The sequence below is a fragment of the Aquila chrysaetos genome, chromosome 11 (genome assembly GCF_900496995.4).
Source record: "Aquila chrysaetos chrysaetos chromosome 11, bAquChr1.4, whole genome shotgun sequence".
Lineage (NCBI taxonomy): Eukaryota > Metazoa > Chordata > Aves > Accipitriformes > Accipitridae > Aquila > Aquila chrysaetos.
This window is the reverse complement of record NC_044014.1, coordinates 35,023,827-35,043,620: the sequence shown is the minus strand read 5'-3', so window position 1 is coordinate 35,043,620 and position 19,794 is coordinate 35,023,827. Positions and strand designations below refer to the sequence as shown.

At 41.5% G+C, this 19,794-nt stretch overlaps 1 protein-coding gene across 2 annotated transcripts; it reads right to left on the bottom strand.

Annotated features, from left to right (window-relative positions):
- Positions 1-879: 879 nt before the first annotated feature.
- Positions 880-16,858, bottom strand: NRBF2 (nuclear receptor binding factor 2). Of its 2 annotated transcripts, XM_041127490.1 has the most exons (5): positions 16,669-16,856; positions 6,965-7,091; positions 5,185-5,269; positions 3,577-3,617; positions 880-2,421 (listed from the first exon to the last, which is right to left on the bottom strand). In XM_041127490.1, the coding sequence occupies exons 2-5, from the start codon at positions 6,968-6,970 to the stop codon at positions 1,705-1,707; spliced, it is 849 nt and encodes a 282-aa protein (XP_040983424.1). In that variant the 5' UTR covers positions 6,971-7,091; positions 16,669-16,856; the 3' UTR covers positions 880-1,704. The 2 variants fall into 2 exon arrangements, with proteins under 2 accessions (XP_040983424.1, XP_029887293.1); XM_030031433.2 differs by lacking the exon at positions 6,965-7,091 and having other exon boundaries at positions 16,669-16,858.
- Positions 16,859-19,794: the final 2,936 nt, after the last annotated feature.

The following is a 19,794-nucleotide window of genomic DNA, read 5'->3' as shown; positions in this document are numbered from 1 at the left end:
AGCTGGGGCTGACCTGGAACATGTTACTTCACCACAGCTGTTCTGTGGGGCCATGTGCTAAACTGCTCCAACTAAAAAAAAGCTTTTTTCCCTCAGCAAGTTTAGTTTCCTGCTACAATTCAGCACAAGGAACTTCCTCTGATGAACTTGTCTTACCTTTGTTTCCATAGGCTTTTTCTAGCCTTCAGTCCCTACTCTCCTTCAAGCAAGCACAGGAGACATCAGGTATACAGAGGTAAGAGGAGAATTTGCACAGCAGTAAGGTGTTCTTGCTGCACCTCCAAGCCTATTCTGGAAGAAAAACGTACCCTTAGACAGCAAGTTTATCTTGTAACACCACAAGAATAACTTAAAATGGGGTAGCCTGCAACACTTAATGCTTTTCATTAATCAGTAACAGCTAAAGTTAATAATGCCTCCACTACACGTTGCAATATGCCCCCCGGGAAAGCCTGGGTTCAGGTAACACTCTAGTGCAGGGGTAGGGCTGGCTAAACGCTCTGGGGCAGGGCGTGGGCTGACCCACGCTGAAAGGGGCTGAGTGTGAGGAGGGCTACACCGCCCTCCTCAGAAACCAAAGCCCTGAATGGGCGTGCCCAGCTCTCGCGGTGCGGTTCGTTCAGCTCTGGGTAGCCTGTCCCCCAGCAAAACTCCAGTGCTGCTTCCTCTGACACTTCAGTGCTCTGTAGGTGTTAGAAGCCAGCTATTAGCCAAGTCACTTCACGTACAGGCAAGGCTCTCTGAATTCATCCCAGCTTTCCCGTATTTGCTGGATGATGAACACAGAAGTTCAGCTGTACATGTACTAACACTGTTAGTATAAATCTTAATTTGTTTTTTGTAGTCTGCAACATTTGTAGAGATTTAACACACGCTTAGTGTCAGAACACCTTGGTTTTTATTTTCATATCCTTTTTGAATCAGGTTAAGCTGTAAACAATTTCTTTTTCAATCAAATACTGCCAGCTAGAATTAACTTCCATTCATGCATCACTGAAAACAAAAAGGGTATTTTTTTTTCCTTAAGTATAGATTTTTCTTTTTTAAACAATGTCACTTTATACAGAAACCAATAGCTAGATTTGATGCACCCTGATTAGTTATGTAAACAGATAACCCAACAAAACTCATCAACAGAACTAAGAAGTTGCTTCCTTCATAGAATGGAAATTAAAATCTCTCCTGACTTGAGGTTAACATGGTCAGGAGTATAGAGAGTGGCACACAAATCCATCTGGGAGGTGTATAAATTGCACTGTATCTGAATTAACGAAGTTATGCATAATGAAATGCACAGTTTAAATTCATGCTAGAAAGCATTTTTCAGTATGAAGTGGCAGCCAATTGGCAACCATAACAGTTAGGTTCTGCACCATCATTTATGGCATTATAGATAACTATTACATATAGCATACTTTAAAACCCTGAAGGATTGTGTTACTTGAAACATTCTCCAGGCAGTTATTTGGTTTGAAACATCGGGAGAAAGACTAAAGAGTTTGCTGTCTTATACCAAATATGGTACCTTTAACTTTTATGAAGTAGATCAGATATGATGTGTATTTCACAGTAACAAAGTTGCTTTAATGCCTTTTCTCCAACAGTAGGATTGTGTTAGATGTTTCTGCCCTCAGATCACCATTGTCCTTGTGGTTTTCCCTTTTCTTAAGTTTGGGTAACTACATTGAGCACTTTTCCTGGTTTTTAACTATTCATCAGTCCTTTCAGTATATCTTCGGAGAGTTCCAGCAGAGGGAGTTCGGGGGACGGGATGTCCAGGGGGGGAAGGTTGGGTATTGGAATGTCCTTTGCTTTCCCAGCAGTTGTCGCAAACTTCTGCCAAGTTGCAGCAGCAGAAGTAGTTTCTGAGTGTTGCTGCAGACTCCACAATTCTGACTTCTCAACAAAGTCAGCATCTACATCCAACTCCTTGTCTACTGGAGATTTTTGGAGTCTAGCTCTTTCTGCTTTTAACTGCTTATTCTCTCTCCTTAATCTCTCATTTTCAGCTACAAGGAATTCTATGTGCCTTTTCAAATCTGCAATTTTGGTTGCCTGCTCTTCTATTATAGTTTTGTCATCTTTTGGAGCTTTACTCCCAATACATGCTTCCACCGGCTCCTTTTTTTTCTGAAGCAGAAATAATAGTGTATCTGGGTCCCTGTCAAAGACACCCTGAATATCCTGTGGATGTTTCTCTGTGGAAGGGCTGTATTTCTGAGTGACAGGAACCAATACATTTTGATCATCAGAGTCTTCAGCAGATGGCTTATAAGAAGTCTGAAGATGTGCAGCTATTTCCTTGTCAGCATTCTGCTGGGCTTTCAGCTTTTCCTCCCTCTTTGCCCTTTTCCACCTCTCCTGGATGAGCAGTAACTGTTTCATGTGACTATCCCTTTGTAATTCCAGTGATAGCTGAGCCTGAGTAAGAACAAGATTAAACAATTTAATAGGTGATCCCTAATCCCACCTGAATATTCACACAAGTAAAGTTACATGCATGTAAATATTTACATAAACAGCATCACAGCATGCCCGAGGGAGGGGGAGGAGCTTTTGTTAATTCAGATACTAAATCCAACAAGAAGTGCTCTCTGTTTGTACAATGCTACAGATTCAGATATGTCACCCAAATTTAGCATAACTACTGGTATTGTGAAGGAGTGAGTTAACATTTGGTCTGTTTGTTTGTTTGTGTTTTAAGTCGCTGACCAGGCTACAATACCTCTGAGTGGAGGCACTAGGAGTTTAACTTACCTATGACCAACACCAAGAAGGAAGAAATTCACTTGATATGCACAGCCACACTTTAGCTAAATAATACAAACTATCTGTATGCTTCTGTGATGTGTAGACATATTAATGACACCCAACACTAAGCAGAAAAGTGCTCCAAGGCCAGATATGGTCCCAAATGATTCAGCCATATTTAATGAAGGAGATGACATGGTGATTAGTAACTCACAGAAACGACCTGGGTAAGAGGCTATCATTTTTCTACAAGAATGACCCTTTGGAGGAAAGACAGATGTCCAGTCTCCAAGGGTTATTTGCTTTGATAATATTGGCTAAATTCAAAGCCTGCTGCTACAAAAGTGCTGAGCAGACTACACTACTACATTCAAAGATAGATTTGTGCAATGAATAAGGAAAGGTGTAAGGCTGCTGTTCTGGAGATCCCCCAGTCAGGATGAATAAAACCAAAATTACAGACTGTAGATGAGATGCTCAGCTTTGTGTCTCAGGAAAACAGCCTAAGTGCCTCACAGCAAAAGTTAAATATGAAACTAGTTTTATCACCTACTTGAAAATGCCTTGCAGACTAGAAACCATTGTTGGAGAACCCTTGGATAGGTTAGTAGTTCTCCTGTCCCTGCTCCACATAAACTTGGAAAAACTCTCATGGAAGACTAGCACCACTGCACTTCTAAAACTCCTGGTGCAGTTGCCATGGGTTCAGAAAGCTATGCAGAGGCTAACGGCCAAGAGGGGTATGATCAGTTAGGGCGCAATATGACACACAGGCACACAACAGAGCTATGGCTGATTTTGGCATCTGCTGCACTTTGGTCTCACCTGCTCTGACTGTGTCAGCTTCATAGCATCTGTAAGGTATGCTGCAGAAGAAAAAATTGATAAACACTTAGGACAGGGTTACAAAACCTGAATGTTTCCATAAAAGCTAAGAAAAGGCTTCAGACCTCCTGTATTCTGAATCCCCACATAAAAGCAGCAGTCCAGAGGCAGAGTATTTACCAAGTTACAGTGGCTGGAAACACCTGCTGTCTGAAAAAATTACTGTAACATCATGTAATACATGCTACACCCTTCCCATGGCATCTTGTTGGCTCAGGTTGTTCCAATTTGTTTTTCAGAGGAGGACAGCAGCCATTTCCAGAAAGTCCCAGAAGAACAGCTTTCCCGTGAAGGGAAGAAACACAGCTAAGGACCAGACTTTTAACTTACAAGCATTTTAAGACAAAATGTGGTAAGTAAAATCTGCTCGCCCATGGCACACCAGTACTATGAAGGTAATGCTTTTTAATTATATTCTTGATGAAGAGGTATAGTTGTAGTTTCCCACTTTTTTCACCAACTTCCCCTCCAAACCACAAAATGTGCTGGCTTAGAGTTAGAGCAGCCCTTTAGACTTTGAGCATATCTTGCTAGTGCTGAAAATGACAAGGTGTGAGAAATTCTTAACCAAATTCAGAAGGATGTAAGATAATGGCATAGAATCATCAAATGAAGAAAAACAAGAAACTTTCAATGTATTTCTGGGTTTTATCTTGGTATGTGAAGTGAAGGAAACCAAAACGAAAAGTCTGCACATTAGAATGCAAGTGCTATCCCTCATTGGTCTGAGTGTTCATAAATACCAAAGAAACTATCAGTTTCTCATTTTATGGGGTTTTCTAGTATTTATGAACGGAAAGTGAGAACACCTGGTATCTAGGTTACAATGTTTGGAGTAGTCATTTTTTTTCCACACAAGCCCTGTCACTGGAAATGTCCTACTTGTTGCACCAATTAAGACCTCCTCTTTCTTCTTCTGCCAAGCAGTTGCCACACTGTCAGACAGCTGATGGACTCCAACACAAATAATTAAGCATCAGTAGTTAAATGGACAGGTAAATACACAAAGTCTCACTTAGGAGAGGCTGTCAATCGCAGCATCAAGGCCTGCGATGCAATCTGCTGTTTTGCTCAAGTTCTGGGAAAGCTGAGCTCATCAGCTGTTCTTAGCTGTCTTGATTCAGGCATTAGGAAAGGGAAGTAAGTAAACTTTTGCAAGCAAACATTTGTCTAAGTATTTCCTTTATCAACAGAGAAAGCAAGTGACTTCAGCTATGAAAGCAGTGAAGAAAATACAAAGTGTAAAGTGAAACTGGCTTACAGCAGGTTCCCAACTGCAGTTTGTGCATGACACAAGGTGTCAGCTTGATCTTGAGTCAAGAACTGCCTTCACAGTGGTAACCACCCACAATCAAAACAACTTTGGAAATGTCTGACTTTAGCTGCTCTTATCAGGAAAAAGAGTTTCTAAGAGGGTGCTTGATCTGGACTGGAAAATTCACATTTTAAGAATAAAGATGTTGCAAGTAACTAGATATTCTACTTACACGAAGCATGCAGATCTAGAAGCTGATTTTAAGAGCTGGAATGTGAGAAATACCTACTCACCAGCAGCTTTTTTGTGACAAGAAATTGCTTCTTCGTATTTCCCTGCTGCCAGCAAACGTTCTGCTTTTCTGCTCTGCTGGTGAGCCTTAAAATAAAAAAGAGCATTACACCAAGGAGGGTTAACCAACAAATAGTTATACCTTTTTTAAAAGTAATCAGTACATCTATGAAACCTGTACTGATTCCAATTGTCAGGCTTTTAGGCTCAGATCTCCCACCCCCTTCCAAGCTTTATAATTTGATTTCTTCTTTAATACTACCTTACAAGAATCTGTACTGTACAGGTAAGAACTGAAGTTTGTTAATGCAACAAAGACGGTATGTACACAACAAAATCCTTTTGAACCTGTTCCTCAGAAAGTACATGTTCTCCTTCATAGGCAGGCATTTACTGTAGTCATGTAAAAAGACCAGTAGTCCATAAGAAGTTATGAGAAGCTGTAAGTATTTAGGACCAATTCACCTGGCAGAATGCAAGATATTTGAGTTATGTTACAGCTTACAGCTGATTTGACATTTTCTGCTGCCCCATGCCCAAGAGACTTTACCTCTTGGGTGAAGAAATTGCAAAAGATCTTTGGTTTTTTTGTTTGCAGCTTACACCAGTTAATGTAAGCAGCACAGCCATAGTTAAAGATATCAAAGTCACATTGTTGCTGTACAACAGTTAAGTCTATATGAGTATTTGTAAGCCACTAATGTAAACCACTAAGGTAGACTAGGGATGTTGCTGAAAGCAAGCAATTGATGCAAGTACTTGCATATGCTCAATGAGGAACAGTATTGCATAACCAGCACTGCAACATTCATGAAAGCAAGTCTTTTTGTCATTCCTACAATGAATTTTATGGTCCTTCCTCCAAGACAAGCTGTTTAATATGAAAGGCTACAATCACTAACTGGCAAGACTGTCAGTAACACAGACTATTCATGACAGCTTTACTACATGTTGAGTTTGAAGTAAACAGACATCAGATACTGGGCACTGACTCTGTGAAACAACACAAGGCACTTATGAATCTGAAGAAAGTGTTTGCCTGGTTCTTTGTTTAAGATTACTGTTTCTCAAAAAAGCCTTCACCAAATCCATGCTGACTGAACCTGTAGGGTAAACAGAGCTGAAAGCCTGAAATTTGTCTCTAATTCTCTCTCTGACCCACACAAATTCCCTATTCCCTCTGTTCACCCAAATAAAGGCATAAAACAGACTTCAGATGTTTGGTGAATATAAGTCACTGACTCACTTTCAGCACGTTCCAGGATCAAGATAAAAATGAGCGCATTTGTCCATATCCTAAGATGTTAGAACAGCTGGCTCCCTACAGGCCTTATGGAATTACACTTTTGTCTGTCTCTTGCAGTCTTGGTAGAAGCGTCAAAGGTCAGATAATCCAAACAGGACAGTAACATGATTCTATCAGGACTAACATGACACTTATACTAACATCCATTTAAAAAATAAGTTCCAAAATGCAGGTCAATTTCTTTGTCATCTTTGTCCCCCAAATTGACTTATCACCTACAGTGTTACAGTAAGTTCAATTTTCTACCAGAATTTTAGCAGCTCTAACACCACAGAAGAGAAAGACTTCTACAGAAAACACTCTTTTGGGCAACAACTGTTCTGAAGCAATCCCTAGCAGTTATATCACTGTGTTTAGACATTTGGCTTTTCTAAAACTGATTTCCTATGCTAATGTACGAGTGTTCTTAAACAAAAACCCACCACAGCTCCTTGATTCTTCACAACAAATATTTCGGTTATATTCTTCTTTCTTACCTTCATTCAATCCTCAGAGCATTGTCAGCATTCCCTGTTTCTTCTGCCCTGAGGTTAAATAATCTCAGAAGAGGAAGTGTTTTTCTATTGGAAAATCATCTATTTTATGGCCTTTTTCTATGGACTCCTACAAGTGACATATGCCAGAAAGATAAACTTATTTCCCACGGGAATGAACAAACAGTATCAGCTCATATAGAGCCATCTCCTCGGTTATTCATAGCAGCTCATCCAGTTACAAATTAGCTATGTCATGGACATGAAAACACCTGAGCTAGCTCCTTGCAAAACCAGGGAAAGAGGAAACAGGGTAGCTAGAGACAGAAGAGCTAAGAAAGTAATTCAACAAGCCAGGGCCTGGTTCCATTTATTAGTTTTTACATACACGAATTTGAGTCTGGTGGTTTTCAAAGGTTATTTTCATATGTTTTAAACTACTGGAGCATGATCTTACTCAAATCACTTAAGCACGTGCAGAATATTTGAGGACAGTCATTTGTTATTTGATTGAGCAATTAAATTATTTCCATTCTCAACTCCCAGTGAAGCTGAAGGGAGTCTGAAGAAGTTGGGCTAGACTGTGAATCAAATTAGGAAAACAACAGCCCAGAGATGCTAGCAAAAAGAAAAGCTAGGAGCCTCTGATTACAAACTCAAAATGCCTTTCTTGCTGTTACATCAAAATATATAGATGTCAGGCCATCTTACTCTGATGCAGAGCAACAGTGGAAACAGGAACCATGGCAGAGAAAAACCAGTTTCAGCACAGCCTTGTGTGAGAAAGCTAGGTGTTTTGTAGTCAGTCATGGGGGAGGAATTCCTCATTTTGTATGTTTTCCTGCCAGCTTCACAAGGAAATATTTCCTCATTTATTCCACCCTGCAAGTGTTTGTTCCACTTAGTTGATTATGGAAGGACCAAGGAATTTCTCCCATTTTCATGGTAGATTATTCATCACCAGCAGTTTGCAGAAATTAGTGGTGCTGTTTCCTAGCAGCAAGTGATGAAGCTGCAACAGAAGTACTTGGATGTTTGATAGCCATGTATCATGGATAAGCTTCTACATCTTGTCTAGTCTGCTGGTTTATTCTTAGTGCTTAGTTACACTTAGCCACACAGTATCCAACCATTGTTAGCAAATCTATTTTGAACTCAGAGGGGCCTGTATCCCATTATAAAACTGGCAATAGAAGAATTGGTCCTATATCATAAAGTGAAAAAAATGGCTCTCAAATTTATGCCTGGTCTGATGTCACGCTAGAGGAAGGTGTTTATACCAACAAATCTCAAGCTGCTATGTTGGTTCCCAACAGATTCAAGCAGGACTGCTTTGACTTTAGTCCTGCTGCTGTGATGATTACAGAAACAGCTGCCACTTAACTGTGGTAGGTTTATATATCTGATTTCTTTTTCCTCTTCCAGTTGCAGTGCTGGAAATAGATGTAGGATGTGGTGTAAAAACAATTATAATTTATTAACAAGCTATGGAATTGAAGGGGGAAGCAGGTCAACAACTACTTCCAGATGTCCCCCCCAATCCAGACGAGCAGGAATTCCCAGTAGGCAAATGGACAGGTGTAACAACTTGACTCTAATAAGAGGAAGCAGGTATGAGTGAAGGATGACCAAGCTAAAAAGCTTCCTCACCTGGTTCCAACATATTTGGTTCTTATGGGATTTGTGCATGCCTTACTGTGTCACTTAAACCACCATGGATCAACTACAGAAGCGGGTAAGCTAGACAGCTTTCCTCAAACTTTCTAACTGTAGCTGAGATGTTAAGGGGTGATACTTGCATTTGTAAGTTTTTACTGCTATTCCAGAGAAATGTTCCTATTTGATTTTCCACCCAGCTAGCCCAAATCATTGCCTATGTAATCTCTGAGCAACAGAATAAAAAAATAATCAAACAATCATCTAAAATAGCAATGCAGGCCTCCTTTTTACTTAGAGCTTTTTTTTAGCAGCCCCAAAGTTAACACTCAACTTCTTTTTTCCCAATATAAACTAGACGATGATGTGACTGCAGGCCAGGAGAAATGAAGCCATAAGGCCTACTTGCCAGATTTCTTACCATTCCCTCAAACTAAAAAATAAAAATGCTAGTTTTCTTTCTAGAGATAGTGCACCGTTACAACTTAAAGGATTCCCACCATATGATCCTAGCTTAGGTTGGGGGGGGATGGTGGGGAGAAGCTGCTGCTTTTCCCATATAATTCCAGTTGATGGCTAGCTGTTATAGAAAGGAGAGTAATAGGAGAAAAAACCTGCTCGATCCTACAATATTTTTAAAAGGTAGGTGTAGTACTACTCATTTTCGAATAGGGTAAGTCTACTACTCTCTCCTAAGAGCAGTAATTTGCAACAGTCCTCCTGTAGCTGAGACAGATAGTCTTGTGTATGTTTTGTCTTTCTTTGTTCCCCTAATGGGAACAGCTCTTCCCTGGACAAAGCTTTGCTCAAGATGTTAAGCTTATAGCTGCCTTTGTTCATTGTAAGGGACTCTCCAGAAAATGATATATTTTAATATGACTATGAAGCACAGATTACAGCACCTTACTTACTTACAAATGAAGGCAGTAAAACCCAGCTGCTTAAATGATGGAGCCTGAGGAAAGCTAAATACAAAAAAGTTCTAGTATAACAGTTTGTATATGTTTTAAGTGAAACCACTGTTTGCTGCTAACATCATCTGTTTCATGCTATGGACTGTGGACACCAGTTATCTTTGCCAGAAAGGATCAATGCCTATGCTCTCTTACTGCTGAAAGCAAAGATGAAGGTATTTTTTTGAGATGAGGGGTCTATTTGGGGATTTGTTTCCTTAAGGATACAGGGCTGTTTTTCTAAGAATGTATTTTGGAAAAAGGAAGCGTCAGAAAGTGCACATTGCATTGCTTCCATATTGTACAAAAGAGTGCTAAGTATCTCCCACATGGATGTTTACAGCAGCAGGCCACAAAGGGTGGGATGAGGTGGTGCACCATTGTTCCCCCCACCCCACAAACTTTCAAACCTGTTCTTACCAGGAAATAGTGAACTTGGGAAGGTTTGAATGCTTATGCCTGCATATGCATTGAAAAATGGAATGAAGAGAGAACACAAGTGGAAAACTTGACCTGAAAGGTCCAAGAATTAGCTATGACTATCCATTTTTTTATTAGAAAAGAAAAAGTGCAATAATGATGAATAAAACTCAGGGTGACTATGGAAAATGCTTGTATTTACAGGCAGTTACACTAAAAGCAAAAAAAATAGAGTTGTACTGTAACTTATGTTAAAAAATCGGAATATATTTGCCACTAAGCTTAAAGAAATGGTAATGTGTAGCTTTATGAACAGAAGCAACCCCCCTTAAAAATACTCCCTGTATTCTGTAGAGAAAGATACAGTTGACTGAAGGAGAAACAAAAAATGGCAGAACCCATTGTGGCTGCTCAGCCAAGACCACTAGCCACATGTTAGCTCAATTTTCTGTCTTTGAAAGCCTGTACTTAGCAAGGTTGACAGAACAATGACTCAACTGTAAATTACAGGTTAGTGTGACTATAGAGCAAAACAAGTATGTGAAACTCTCATGAGAATGTATTCTCAATATTAATAGACTTCTCAGTCACTTTGTATTGAACTGTAAAGATGTTGAAGTTCAACTCGCTTGTAAGCAACAGTATTAGAATTTAAATATATGGGCAGACAAGCAACCAGTTGTTTAGCCAACCAACATTAATTCACTGAATAGCTCTAATTGACTACACATGTGTTTCCTACCTATTCCAAATTTAAGATAAAATGGTTAGTCTGAGTTCTTCACCATGCAAATGCAATTAAGAGATCTGGAATTAAACCAACTCACTTTCACACTGTTCAGGTTAGGTGGAGTCTTCAAAACCCCATATAGGCATAGCTGCAGCTCTTTCCCTGATCACCTGCAACTTCATTAAGTCATGGTATCCTTTTACCTATTGCATAGTCAAATCAACCTCATTCTCTTCCCTTTCACCCATTTAGTATGATAAAAGCAGTAAATGCTTCAACTTGCTTGTCAGAGCCATTTTGTATACCTACAGTTCTCAGCTGCCTTGGTAATGCTTTTCTTGTCTCCATATATAGTGCTGCAGGTGGTACTACACAAGTCTTGCTAACTGGAGGTTATAAGCTAAATGAGAACAGTTCCACTGCCCTGCTAATAAACAAAACCAATCTGGGCTCCTCTATGTAGCCCTAAACCACATGGCTTAAGCTGTTACAGCAATTGAGCTATCCCTCAGTCGGAACAACCGAATCATCACAACAAATGGTCTAGTAAACAAACTATTCAAGGAGCAACAATTTCAAATAAGTGGGGCAGAAAGGCTTCAGCCATGACTTCAGTCTGCTGCCTCCCAGGCCTCTATGAAATGGCTTCATTTGGGTCTTTAAACTGTTAGGTACGCTTACTCAGAGCTGAACTGCATGGCTTGACGATGCCTGACGCAGCAGAAAGGCACTGCTGGTAGGTACCCAAACAGCCTAGATATCAGTGAGGAAATAATGTTTCTGTCAACCACCTGTAGCTTAGCTAATTACATTCTTGACTGGGAGCTGCTGCAAGCTGTTATATGTGCAACATGGAACAGTTTTTTGTTGTGCTTTAATAGTAGTTATATGACTGAATACAACATTGTTGAGTTTTTCCAAGGAGACTGTTACTGATCTGCCTGTTCAGCTGAGTATCTGATGCACCACCTTAGCAGCTCCAGTCGCTTTACTCAGATATGCTGCTGCCTCTGTGGGTTCATACCTTAGATTTCCCTTAGCTGAAATGAATGGCCCCATATAGATCATGTTGTTACTGGGAAAACCAAGACAAGGCTTCCCATGGTTGTAAAAACAGATTTTGTTAGGCACGTTTATATAACGATGCTTCCACTTTTATTACCTAAAAGCTTGTTTTCTCTAGTTTGAGTTCAGCATTGAGCGCATCTACATCTCTTTTTTTCATTCTAGATTGGAAGAGCAAGTATAGCAGCTTTCAGGTTAAGCTTTATTTAAAAAAAAAAAAAAAAAAATCAGAGAAAACAAACTGGATTCAGTGGATGTTTCTGTAGATTAACATAATATTCCTGTTTTTTGCAAACAAAGTAACAGAGGTGAAGGCTGGCATCAAGTCTCAAATATATTGGCCCATGTGATTTAAATCCTTTGGTGTCTGGTAAACATTCATAGGTGCTTTCTATTTTCTCCTCTTACTCTTCCATATTGCATATTTATCCTGCTTGTTATTTTGCCCTCATGTGGATGTACTATTCACCTCACTTCTAAACCATTTCTTAAAATAGACCATTGATTGTCTTGCACTGGAATGGCTGCTACCAATGGCTTACAGCATTAATATTAAAAGCTGCCATTATATGAGATTTTTGCAATATACACTTTGTATTATTCTCACTCCAGCCACTGATCTGTGCTTTCTGTTTTTCATCAAAACAGCAGCTCTTCAAGCTGGGTCCCTTACACTTCAAGAAACTTAGAGGCAATAGATAATCACCAGATTTTGGATTGTATTTTATTAAACCATACAAAGTGCTATTACCCTGTAGGAAGAATAAAAGGTAGAGGTGGTATGGCTCCTTAGCAAATATTCTACAGGAAGATACTGAGGTATTAAAGTAGAATCGGCAGAGTTATGAAGTCCTGGGTGTCGGACTCTGTTCAACAAGCAAGTTTCCTTTTTAGTCTCTTCTTGAGGTTGGTAACATTTGCCTTGTATTTTTACTGTGTTACTTCCAAGCTTCTGATGGTCAGCAGTGTGTTGTTGTGCTTCTTAACTGATACCTTTTGCTCCTATACTTAAGGTTAAAATTATTGCTGGATGTAAGATCAGAATTCTTTGCCTAAACCAGATAGCAGTAGGAATTGCCCCTCCCTACAGTAGGTAGCACAGAGAAGCTCTTAACTGCATTCTTTTACAGAGCATCTTTTCTTTTGAGACTTATCTTCATGCTTCTGCAGTAGAAGTTTTAATCTGTTAAAGAATGTTGAGGTGTCTTAGTTTATGGCACTGGATTATGTGTGAAACAAGTGTTCAGGTGGAGTAGATATCCACTATGTGGTTGCCTGCAGGTGTAGGGACTGCACTTAGTCCATACCAGTTTTAAGCTCCACAGCACAACCTAAATGTTTTATTTGTAGGGCTGAAGAACTGGCTTCCTTATTAGTAAAAGTATACGGGTCAGGGCTTTAACACATTCTTTCAAGATTGGGTGATGTTTCTTATCTGTGAGGCATACAGTACACTACAGGGGGAGAGGCAATGAGGGAAAAGGGCAAGAGGAAGAGACAAAAATGAATGCTCAAGTATCATCAGAGCTGCCCCAAAACACTTTCCCATGGCTCTAACAACTCAGAGGATGGCAACACGTTTTGGAAAAGTTGTTTCAATTTGTTCCTAACTGAAGTATCACTGGATACAATGAATACCTTGAGGACAGCTCAGTGGAAAAATCAAATCTGCAGTTAGTATTGTAGCACAAGGCCTAGAAAGGTTAAAAGAAAGAAAGAAAGATGGGCTTAGACTCACCATGATTATTTGTTAAGCATGCCACAATGGCACAGAAGGTATATGAAAAGATAAGAATAACTTTAAAAGGAAAACAAAAAAGGGGGTGTGTGTGTCTGAAGAACTTGAAGCCCAAATTCTAAAAGGTTAAGTCTATTTCTTATTGAAGTCATTAGACCTGAAGGTCAACAATTAAAACTTCCATTAAACAAAAACCACTGTAGTTATAGATTTTTTTTTTTAACTGATCTGGAAAGCAAATCAGTATTTGTCTAGTGCCATCTACAGAAATAGATCAGTGAATTAGAGAAACCAAAATATAATTAAGAAAAAGAAATATCATTGATAGTTTAAGGCATTAAGACCCAGATGAATAAAGATAAAATATTATTGTGAGGGAAACTTATCTTTCAGAAGGTAGAAAAAGAATGTAATTGAAGTCAGCAGGATAAAAGGTATGGCATGCCACCTGTAATTAGGAAGGCTAAGCAAATAGTCAAATATATAAACAATTACTGAAACTGAAAGCCACTAATACAAGTGATTAAGTGCAGCTGGTGTGCTGCATGTTGAGGGAGAAATGGAGACATTAGGGTACTGCAAAACTACTCAGGATTTTGTAATCCATGCTTCCCAGTAACTAAGACTAGATGCTCAAATATACAACTAATGAACAAGTTTTACAAGACAAAGCAACATCCAAGAACTATAGCAAATTCTAATAAAAAGCCTTAACTAAAGAAAAATCAATTTCACAAAAATTAGCAAGCCATGATATACTGAAAGAAGGAAAATGTCTTGTACTTAAGGCATTGATAGCAGATAAATAAGCCTAATGATTATTGTATCCAAACCCACTTTGTAGTTTAGGGGGTTTTTTGTTTGGTTGGGTTTTTTCCCACTCGTCTCTGATAGTTTGGCATCTTTGGAAAAAGTTGTGTTTTTCCAACCCACAGGAACTAGACTTAGGTAAGAGAAGACATTTATAGGAGAAGCAAGTAAAATACATGACACTGGACAGTATCAAAAACTTAAAAGAACATTATTATATTGGAGGTTGGCACCTTCCCTGAATGTTGTTGCTAATCTGAAACTCAGCTGCAGAGAGGGACTGTGAATAGAAGAGCTTTGCAAAACTCCAGTTACTCCTGTTCATGTCCTTGTAAAAATGTAGGCATGTTCCAACCATCATACTGTTCCCATTCAAGCTCTTGTCATCAAGAGTTTTCATGGTGCTTCACACAACCTGAAAAGACAGGTCATTTTTCTATACAAGATGATCCATGACTGTATCGTGCAGCAGTTTCAAGAAAAGTTTTTGTATTTCAGGATAATTCTTAAAAGGGAGTAGGAACATATGTACAGGCAACTTCATAATTATCTGTCCAAAACTATATACAGCAACTTTTTTCCTGTATCATCTGTTATGCAGAAGTGTCTTGATCTTGTTAGCCCAGTGCTAGACAGGTGTGGTAACTGCACAATCCTATCATGGCCAGAGGATCATCAACCAGGCTTTAGTCGTATTCTTGTCACTCCTACAACCCTTAGTAAACAGTCTCAGTAAGAAACACTACTAACTGGTGATATCTACATGGCCACAAAGTTGCTTCTTTCAGCTGTTTACTAGTGAATATTCAATTATCATTTATTTCCTTAGAAGCTCATGCATTAGATCTACTTTTAAAAGCATTTTTACAGTGTCTGTAAAATAGCTATAGTTTATCCCTCCTGCATTACCATGCTACATGTTGTGTGACTTTAAACCCATCATATCAACAAGAGCTTTCTACTTCCTGCTGTTCCTTATTTCAATCAGGCTTCCAGTATACAAAGTAAAAAGTCTGAGACACCATGATGCAGACATACCCAGCGTGGTTCTGCACCATCAGTTCAGATCTAAATCAACCATCTTCCTGCTACGCTGTCAGCCCCAATTCCATGGGTGGTCTGCAATGCCAATTTTACAAGCCCTTCTGAAACTAGAGAGAGCATCCAGAAATACCTGACTGACTCTGTATGGAGCAGGCAAGGGTTTGTCAAGGCTGACACCATGCTGGAGCGAATAAGCTTTGATTAAAAATTAAACTGACACAAGTCTCTGAGGTTTGCATGGCGATACCTAAACAATTTCTGGATCAAACTCATTCCTGGAAGCACTACAGCTGTATTCCTGGTATGCTGCTCCTGGCTAATTGGACTGCTGCACCAAAGCTAGTTTTCTAAGGGAAAGCTCTGTGTATCACCACATCTGAGGCACAGTCAGGATACAGCTTCGATAAAACCCACAAGGCAGCAGAGCATTAACTGTTCTTGACCCTAGATCTTGTCTGTCTGACGGAAACCTACCAATTTAAGCTGTTGAAAATCTGATTAGCTTTTGTGAAAATGTACTTTTCAGACATCTGTGTTTCAGTTAAAGTTCCTTAGAAATTTAGTTTAAGCAGAGTTATTACTGATTTAAGACTTTAAAGCACTTCACCTTCTGAAATTAAAAGAAGCATCTAGTCAGTAGTGGGCCGTGGTAAGTTTCTCAAACTCTTTGAAATCACATAGATACAGCCTGTGTCACCTAAACGTTTCCTTCTAGAACTTCCCCTGTCCCTTGTTTTTGCAACTTGGGCCAGACTTACCCCCCCGCCTCCGACACCCCGCCCGCCCCAATGTAAACGTGCCGCTACACGCACCCCTGCGTTGTTCCTACCCCCGCCGTGCTCCCAGCTGCGCCCGGGCTCGGAGCGGCCCCGGCCGCCGGCCTCGCAGCAGCTCCCCTACAGCAGTGGGGCAGCGCGGCCCGGCCTGGCCATGGCTTCCCCCGCCTCTCGGCCACCGGACCGGACTGTGGCGAGGCGAGCCCAGCCCCACCCCCTGCCTCAGAAACCGCCTCAAGTCCCGGACAGCCGCTCAGCCCCGCTCCCCTGCAGTCAGGCCAGGGCCCGGTGCCGCCGCGGCAGGGCCTGGCACAAGCCCTGAACAGGTGCCGGGGGGAAGAGGGCCCTATTTACTGTTCAAGTCGCGCTTCTCCGTCCGGTTACCCTCCGGTAACAGGGGAGGGGTGTCACCCTTTCCCGGCCGCGGGCGCTCGCCGCCGCCCGAGAGCCGAGACCGGCTGACAGGGACGCTCCGCTCCCCTCCCCTCTCCCGCTCCCCGCGGCCGCGCACACACCAGGTTGAGGGGCCCCTCCATCACTTCCATGGACGGCGGGGGCTGCGGGCACATGGGCGCGGAGGCGGCCTAGCTCGCCGCTCCCGGTGCCACCGGAGCCCCCACCGCCCGGTCCGGTTGCTGGCGCCGCTCCTCCCGCGTCCCCGCCCCGGCGGGTTGTAAACACGGCTGCCGCTTCCGGGCGGCGGCTCGCGAGAGCCGGCGGCTCGCGCGAGACTCGGGCAGTGTCGCCGGGGCAACAGGCGCCGCTCCCGGCCCGGCCCCGCCCCGCCCCTCCAGTGGCCGACCTCGCGCCGCCCCAACGGCCGTCTTCCCGTCCGCGTGTGCGGTGCCCCGCTGAGGGGAGAGAGTGGGGGCCGGTCTGAGGGACCGGGTGAGCGGCCTCTGAAAGGCGGAGAGGTAGCGCCCGCGGTGGGGCACGGCCGCAAACCGGGGGAGGAGGGCCCCGCGCCCGTCGCAGGAGGGCACGCAACCGTGATTTCTTCCCACCCCCCTTTTGGTTTTTTTGCTCTTATTTAGCGCTGCGTGTGGCACAGGTCAGCGGTCTGTAGATTCGTGGGGTTTCTGTGAGGAAGAAAGCACCCACCACGGTCATGAAGCGTGGCGGTAAAAGCACCCATTGCCGCAGGGCAGCAAGGTCGGTGCTGGAGTCAGAGAGGTCACGCAGGAGAGCCACAGACACGAGTGACAGCGAGAAGCGCCCGTCCATTGCAAAAGTGCAAAACCAGCTCCTGCCCCGGAGAGTTTAGTTCGGCCCTGAGGTGCGTTATCCAATACAAGCAAAGGTGGTGGGGTCTGGGCTGTTATTTCAGCCCTGGGCACAAAGCTAGTCAGGAGGGTGGCCGGTTCAGCTCTCTCCATGATGGGAAGAAGGAACAGCTATTGCTCTTCGTGGCTTTTCATTGCAGGAATTGCAGTATCTGAAAACAGGTGACAATGACAGTGATACCAAAACTGCCATATCACCATGCATGTGCTAACAAAATAGTAGTATTAATTATTCAAAATAAACTTTCTTGAGAAAGATCAGCTAAGCAGGGCACTGAAGAGCGAATAAGCTGACCAGCTAACTTACTGAGCATCGTCATCATCCTTATCCATACAACATTGTGTTTTCTGAAGACTATAGAGAAGAAAACTGCCATAAAAGGATTGTGTATAACTTTCTCAGGTAGAACTAAGGATGGCATGAGTTCATAGGAGCATGGCAGTAATAGACTGAAAGGGGAATGAGGGCAAGAAAAAAGGGGGAAAGAGATGAGGATAGAAGGTAGGGGGGAAGATGAGACACCTAGAAAACAAGAAGTAAAAAAGCTAATTAGCAGCAAGCAAAGAAAGTCCATGATACCCTTTCTACCCTTTGTAGATGTGATCCTCAGACATGAGTGGCATCTGTGGGTCTCTGAGGGAGCCTATGTGGCCTGATATGCCGTAGTTCTTAGCTATCCCTGTGCTATGGGGACTAGCTTTGCAACACAGGAGTGCTGGGGAGGGTTTTTCTTCCAACTTACGTGGTTAGACAAAATAGTCTCTTCAGACAAGGAGCTTCCAAAAGATACTTTGCTAGTTTCTATTTTCATTTGCAAGAATTTATCTATCACTTGGTTTAATTATATATCACCAAGTCAGGTTCTATGTTGTCCAGAGTGGTTTTGATCTAGAGCCCACTGATTGGATAGAAGATAGGTGAAGTTGTCCTCTATCAGTCATTGAAGGGATAGGTCAGCCAGGGTGAAGAAGAAAGGCTACTTGGCACTTCACTGCCAGTACATACACTCAGAAATATGAGATGATAAAATTCAATTGTTTTGTTGTAACAAACCATTGTGTTTTCCTTCCTCTTAGCTCATGGACACACACGCTCATGAAGAGGTAACATTTATCTGTCATCTGTAGGAGTATAGCTCCCATCCTGACCATCCCACTTGGTCACTGTTCCTCTTCATAATGACAAGCCCTTCTCTAAACCTTAGCCCTGTGCTGCCTGGCCTTTTTCTCTCTCTTGCCAGTAGTGCTACAATAGGAAAAAGTCTGCCAAAGGTCTTTACATCTGAGCACAAAACTTGGTTGTTCAATTGTTAATGAAGTTATACTGAGTTAATATGTCCCAATTTACTGATTCTCTTGCATCTGTACGTGAGATCTTACACACTTAGCCAGTTGATTATCCTTTTCCATACTGCATTAATCCAGAGGCAATTTTTTATGATCTTGCTAAATATTATGTAGGATGAGGTTTTTAGATGCACTGTCAAGCTGTTATTTCTAGCCACTTTACTAACTCTTTTTTTTCATCTTTGGTGACTGAACTGCAGAGGGTTTTTTTAAAACTTATTTATTTATTTAAACTATATTGCTGATATGTTTGTGTATAATTTTTAATTTTGCATAAAATATTTGACTCGTGACAGGTAGTTGCATAGCTGGTTTTTACTATGTACTTATCAGTTCTCCATAAATCATACCAATTTGCTAAAATAGATCATTAGGTCAAACACTTTCTTAGAAGTAAAACAACTAGTTCTGAGAAATGCTTTCCATTCCTCCTGTTGCTGGCTCAGGAAAGACAATTTATTTTATTGGGTTTTAAGAGGCAGACAATGTCCATTTCAAGACACATTATCTTTAGTGGAAGAAGGAATAAAATGCTGGGCCAATTTACCACTTGTGGAATGGGAGCTAAAGGAGTGAGGAATACTGACCGTATCAACAGAATAAAGGTTTTAGGAGCCATGTTGCTGAGTCAGGCCAATATGTTATACAGCATGCCTGTTGTTCACGTAGCCAGCAGTGGTCATTACTATTCCTCCAGCAATGCTGGCAGTGACCGTAAGCCCCTCTGGGGACCTGGCCATGCCTCTTCTCAATCAAGGACAGTTAGCAGATGCTTAAATGGGGCATTTTCCTTGACTTGTGTCAATGTTTTGTTTCCTATATCTAAATCTGATCAAAAATTGAAGGCAAATAAAAAGGAACCTGACAAGATTACCTTTTAAAATCTCATGTTTTAAAAACTGCTAGTCATATGCAGGATTTGCTTCAGAACCATCAGTGTTGCCATTTGCAACACTGTATTCAACTTAGTTTCTAGTGTCATTTTTTTTTTTTTTCCTGATGGATAGGTAG